This window comes from Pundamilia nyererei, unplaced genomic scaffold (assembly GCF_000239375.1).
Source record: "Pundamilia nyererei isolate P.nyererei 1_Seehausen unplaced genomic scaffold, PunNye1.0 scaffold00001, whole genome shotgun sequence".
Classification (NCBI taxonomy): Eukaryota; Metazoa; Chordata; class Actinopteri; order Cichliformes; family Cichlidae; genus Pundamilia; species Pundamilia nyererei.
Window position 1 is genome coordinate 4,628,093 of NW_005187402.1, and position 6,230 is coordinate 4,634,322.

The window sequence follows — 6,230 nt, forward strand, 5'->3', positions numbered from 1 at the left end:
CATATAGTTCGGGCTGGACCAGGTGACCCTGAATCCTCCCTTAGTGATGCTGTAATAGGCGGAGGGATTCCCATGATGCATTCAGTATTTCTTCTTCAGTCACCTTTCTCACTCACTATGTGTTAATAGACCTCTCTGCACTGAATCATATCTGTTATTAATCTCTGGCTCTCGTCCACAGCATGTCTTTATCCTGTTTTCCTTCACTTACTCCAACCAATCACAGCAGATGGCCCCGCCCCTCCCTGAGCCTGCTTCTGCTGGAGGTTTCTTCCTGTTAAAAAGGAGTTTTTCCTTCCCATGGTCACCAAGGTGCTTGTTCATAGGGGGTCATATTATTGTTGGGTTTTTCTCTGTATGTATTATTGAGGTGACAGTGGTTGTGATTTGGTACTGTATTAATTGAATTGAATTGAATATTATTTATGACATTAAACACTTTACTGTTGAGTTTATGGTCAGATCAGTCGTCAAACAATCAGGATGTGAGTGAAGTGCAGACTTTAAATCACAGAGTTTTACAAAAGTACTCCATTAACGGTTTAGGACTTGAAGCCATTTTTACAGTGTCCCCAGCTCTATGTTCATGTTGACCCTACACTCAGCCTTTCTCAGAGACTGAAGTTTTTAAACTGATCACATGTATTAAACACGTCTGAGTTTTGGGTTGATAACGTGTTAACCTGTATTATAAACTGGGTCCTTATTCTGATCCTCTCCACTCTCGAACACGGGGTACGTACCTCTCTCATCTTGAAGAAAGCCATGCCTGTGAGCAAAGAGTCCGAACCAGCCTGATGTTGTGGTCCAATCCTCTCCAGCTCTAGTTGCTCAGCTACTTCCTGAAGCCCACCCTGAAAGCAACACACTTGAGATCAGTGCATGCAGTCAAAGTAAAACCTGAGGGATTGCATCAGAAATCAAGGTGATTAAATTAATAAAGCAGGAGATGCTGCGTGCATGCTGCTGGAATATTTATAGAAGCACCTTCAGGTTTTTACAGCTCTTCATGAGGTACTTGACATCGTAAATGACTGGGAAGTACAGGCGAAGAATCTCAAAGAAGTCCACCTCCTCCTCAGGAAGGTTAGCGTTGGACAGAATCTTAATCAGGTATCCAAAGTCATAGCCACTGTAAAACACACACAGCACACACTTTAACAAAGTTGCTTAGGAGCACAGCAGCTGGTGTCAAATACTATATCACTTTCAGTCTCCAAGGAAACAAAGATAACTGTCACGGTCCTGGGTCTCCTGACCCAGCGTTTTTAGTTCTTTGTGATTTTTGTATTATTGTACTTGTGTGTGATCTATTCTATGGCTTCTAGTTTTGATCCCTTGCCCTTCATGTCTCTCTGTGTCCCCTCTGTTCTGTGTAATTGTGTGTCTTTGCATGTTTGAGTTTCTTGTTTTCTGTCACTCTGCATTGTGCATTATGTTCTCATGGTTGGTTTTTTGTTACTCTCTCTAGTCTAGTCTCTTGTGTTCCCAGCTGAGTATTTCCCTGTGTATTTTGGTTCTTAGAGTCCTCTGCCTTATGGTTTATGTCTCTGTATTTCTTAGTTGCTGTCTCCACTGTGTCAAGTTCGCGTCTCTGTGTGATACTTCCTGTTTTACTTTGATGGTCCGTGTCTCATGTGAATGCGTCCTGCTTTGCTTGTCTCGTCAGTCCTGATTTCTCCCAGCTGTGCCCTCCTTCTGTGTCTCATTCCCCTCGTTACTTCCCAATGTATTTAAACCCTGTGTTTCTCTGAGTCAGGGTCGCGTCGTCCCGCATGCTGTGTGGATCTACCTGTGTCTCTCTGTGAGTTTTCTAAGGTCCTAGTTTAGATTAGTTTGTATGTTTTTTTTCCCTGCCAGCAAATAAAGCTGAGTTTTGAGTTCACCTTCCTGAGTCTGTGAGTCCTGCATTTTGGGTCCAACTCCTGCCTGCCGCACAGCGATTCATGACAATAACTAAGAGTTTCATATCAAAGAAACATTGAAATAAAAATACACTGTAGTTATAAATTCCATTGTGGCAACTGAGAAAACTAGACGAGAATAAAAGTGACATCAGTGACCTTCAAACCCAATCTTTGGTTTTTTTGTCCCATTTTTTTTCTCTTTGGTATTTTTTCATACATAAAAATGAGAACAAATGATGTGTTTTTGTGAAAATCTGCTAGTAACAAAGTAGTTAAGTTAGTAGTTAAAACCAGTTCTTTGCAAAGTAGTGTGTTAGATGTGGCTACAACACTGGTTCATCTCTTGAGTTAGGTGCATTTAATGCTAGGACGATTCAGAGGTCAGTGCTAAATGGCTTCACAAACAAACAGAAAAAAAAAAAACATTCCTCTGAATATTTTCAGGTACAAACACTCGTAAAAATCAGTGAAAAGTCGTCAGTGTTCAGAGGAAAAGTTTGAAGGAGCTTTAGAAAGCCTGACAGCAAGTCTGGCTGCTTGGAAGCAACATGCAAAGAAAGACGGCACAGTGCTGTGTTTTTGGTGTTAACACGTTTGTGGCTAAATAATCTTGGTGCTCTGTAACGTTTCTTATTAAAAAGACGAGACAAGACAAAACTATTTGACAGGTTAAATATAATTTCAAATTGAAACTAAACAGCATGTCTGAACAGCTCAGCAGACATGTAATTTGGTTCAAACACTCATATTTCAAGAGCTTTTACAAAGGTAATATATAATATTCAAACTCGGTGATAGTGTACCAAAGGTAAAACGCTGTGTTTCTAATAAGTGCTTTGTTATTAAAGAGTAAAAAATTGTGGAAATCTGCCTTTGCTGCCATGTGTGTATAAAATAGCTATAAACCAGTTTCTGGATGTGAAGCAGCAGGTAAACACAAGTGTTACTAATGACACTGCGAAGATTAAGTCAGAGCAGAATACCTGTGAAAAGACAGCCACTTGACTCCGTCGCAGAGCACCACACCTGATGTCATCAGCAACTCTGCAAAGTAAAGCGTCTCAATGCCTTCGTCCTCGTGCTTCTTGAACTGAATCCCTGAAGTGGTCAGGAGCTCAATGGAGTCCTGTGCATACATATCTTCTCTAAAGGGGAAGAAAGTCACAAACAACAAAGTCAACTAGGTAACAGGTCAGTAATCAGTTTAAGTGTAGGGATTATAATGTTGCTCTTGAATGACAAATAAACTGGCCGTACGAAATTTTACAACATTAGACGATCAACTCATGTTTAATTTGGACAGCTTTTTTCTGGGGGACAAAAAAAAAAAGTGTAATAAATTAAAATGCCAAGTCTCAGGATTCATTTGAGTAGGTTTAGATGAATATTACAAAAATGTAAGGGAGATCAAACCCTTTAACACACTGCACCTAAACTGCAAACAGTGAAGAAAAAGAAAGCCACAAAACTAAACAGAAATGTACTAGAAGAATATCCTCTGTTCAAATAAAAACTAAAACTAAAAGAAAACGCTGATTGCCAAAATCAGCTGGTTGGGTCTTTTGTGGATCCGCAGAAAAAATATATAGATGGTAGCAACAAACTATGAATGCACTTCAGGATGCAGCGTACATGTTTTTCCTTCAAGAAACGACTCCCTGTCCATGACTTCAGAGCTCTCACCACTGACAGGCTGCAGTTTGCAAAAAATGTACAAAAAGAAATAAAGTAGTGTTTTGGAACCACGTTCTGTTTGATCAAACCAAAATTTACCTCTATTAAAATGATTAAACATCTCTAGGAAGGGAAAAGCTTGGAACATAAAATGCCACATCATCATCTAACATCGAAGGGCTTCTGTTAGGATTCGTGCACGTAACCCTGCCAAACGCCCTGGCTCACTGGTGTTGATGATTTCACTGCTGGCAGAAGCCGTACGTTGAATGCAGAGTTGTGCTTACATTCAGCCAATTGCATCAGAACCTGTTGGATGTTTCATTATTCAGCAGGACAACAATCCTCTACATAAAACCAAAAGGCTTACAAGAGTAAAAAGAAGGAAAATTCTCGACTGGCCGAGTCAGCCCTCTGATTGAGCGCCATTCCAAAAGGTGGCGGTAGCTGACACAAGCAGCAAAGAGCTGTACGTGAGCAGTTAAGGACTGGGAGATCATCAGCAGGGAGGTTACAAAGCATCTGCAACTGTCTTTAAGTCAAAAACTCAAAGCAGTCGCTTACAAAACTGCAAACACAATGATTTTGTGTGTATTTGAATAACTTTTGAGCACCAAAACTCTGGGCCCCTGTCTCACACACTTCTCTCTATAGTTTTAATGCAATACTCAAAATTAAAGCTGAGACTTGGCAGTGTAGTGTAGTATTAATTGTTTTATTTCAAACTTAGTGTCATATTGAAACAGTGCGTAGACCAAAAGCTGTCCAAATATTTACAGTCGGGCCTGCATGTAGAAACGATTCATGTCCCGTTAAAGCTGGAGTGGAGACTTTTACACAGAAAGAAACAAACTTATTTTACATCCAAGTCCTTTGTCAAATGCATTCACACAAAGCGAATCAAGCCCATCAGATAAATCTCTCAACATTTTGTATTGACAGATGGATACAGTGCCACACTACAGTAGTGAGTAAAGGCATGGCACGGTTTTCTTACTGTCAGAAGGGGCAGACAGCAACAGCATGTCCACACTGCAGAGTTAACTGCAAATCTGGACACATCTAAACTGAATATGAGAAAAATAAAGTCTGATCAGTAGAAGGATTTTGGGGGAACTTTGTATTGCTGGTTTTTAGGGAGTCAAAACCCCAGTAGTGTGTGCAGTTACAGTATTTCACAAGCAAGACAGCATCTCTGTCTTTCCAGCAGCAGTGAACGCTGTCTGTTTATTATACTTAAGAACGAGCCAGGAGTACTGTAAACAATGGAGCATCTTCGTATGTATAACATGTAGTTTAAAAAAAAAGTCAAGAAAGGATTTACTATTTGCACGCACTGATGGGCCGTTATCAGCTGATCAATCCATCTATGGGGCTCCAGCAGGAATACAACAGACAGACAGACCGGATTGCAATCTTACGTGAGGTTAAACTTAAAATTGAACTGCCACGTTGACGTCCCGGGTGGGTAGTCCCCCTGCTCGTTCATAAATGTGAGGCCCAGCTGTATTATCTTGAGCAAATCCACATTGCAGCGCAGCAATTGGTACTGATAGTCAGCGTTGCTTCTGAACTCTCCGATCGGTCTGGCTACAACACCTGGAAACTCCGTGTCCTGCAAGCAGACGAGTCACGATGAACAACGGAAATGTGGGCACGGAGAGGCGCCGCGACTGTGGCACCACTCACCATAGCAATGTAGTTGTACTTTCGAATGACATGTCGTATCCTCTTCAGCTCCTCCTCCAGGTTGTTGGCCCAAACCTCACATATTCTTTGGCTGTGATCCACAGTAGCTGCGGGCATAGTGCCACTTCACCATGCAAGGAGACAAAGAATTGTACTTGAATATAAACACAACATCTGCAACGTGGTGCATAAGTGTACTGTCATAGGTCAGCATATTACATTAAAGGGGGCTGAACAAGTGCCTTTGGTTTAACACCTAAACCAAAGGCACAGAAGGATTCCTGACACAGCACTTGACTGAAAACAAATGAGGCTTCTATATTGGGCACAGGAAATAACTTTAGCCTGCTTGTGGTACACTGGGGAAGCTAACTTTACTCGCAGTTAGTGCTTCTATTCTAGTATAATGTATGCTAACTGTTGTTACATAAAGGGAACCAGTGGGAGGAGCAGCTATCTCCTCATGATGAGCAGGACGGGCTTAGCCGACTGCTCTTCGCATTAGCTCGGGTTTTCGGCAGCACTTCGGCTAGCTAGGTTACCTGCAACAGTTAGCAGGCTGCAGAACTAGCATTAGTTAACACGGGCAGGAGGAATAGGAGCTCTGTAATGAGACAAAGCAGCTCCTGCAAGTGGACAGCTAGCTCACAGATAACTGAGACTGTGTGCAGAACATGAAAGAGACTGGTGCAAGCACGCACACACAGACACACACTCGGCGCCACTTTGATACAGCAAAGGTGAACGTAGCTTCGTTAACTTACCGTTCCCCAAACCGGGCGGGTGTGTGTTTTAAGCGTGTACTATAAGAAAACTGTTAGTTTGTTCCACGTTATAGTGTCGGGGGAGTTTCCGCTAACTTTTAAATACTTTATATTCAGTATCGTATTGATGTCAACCTACGGCTGCCATCATAGCTGAGCCTACAACTGGACGTCATCACGTAACACAGCAACGTCA

General features: G+C 41.8%; 1 protein-coding gene across 1 annotated transcript in view; it reads right to left on the bottom strand.

Annotated features, from left to right (window-relative positions):
- Nucleotides 1-6,230, bottom strand: part of cnot7 (CCR4-NOT transcription complex, subunit 7) — an 8,572-nt gene extending 2,342 nt beyond the window's left edge. Inside the window, exons 1-6 of the mRNA XM_005719498.2 lie at nt 6,035-6,230; nt 5,271-5,394; nt 5,003-5,196; nt 2,891-3,052; nt 988-1,132; nt 744-854 (exon numbers count right to left, since the gene is read on the bottom strand). Of these exons, the coding sequence (XP_005719555.1) occupies nt 744-854; nt 988-1,132; nt 2,891-3,052; nt 5,003-5,196; nt 5,271-5,387 (729 nt within the window). The 5' untranslated portion in view covers nt 5,388-5,394; nt 6,035-6,230. The remainder of the gene's footprint in view (nt 1-743; nt 855-987; nt 1,133-2,890; nt 3,053-5,002; nt 5,197-5,270; nt 5,395-6,034) is intronic.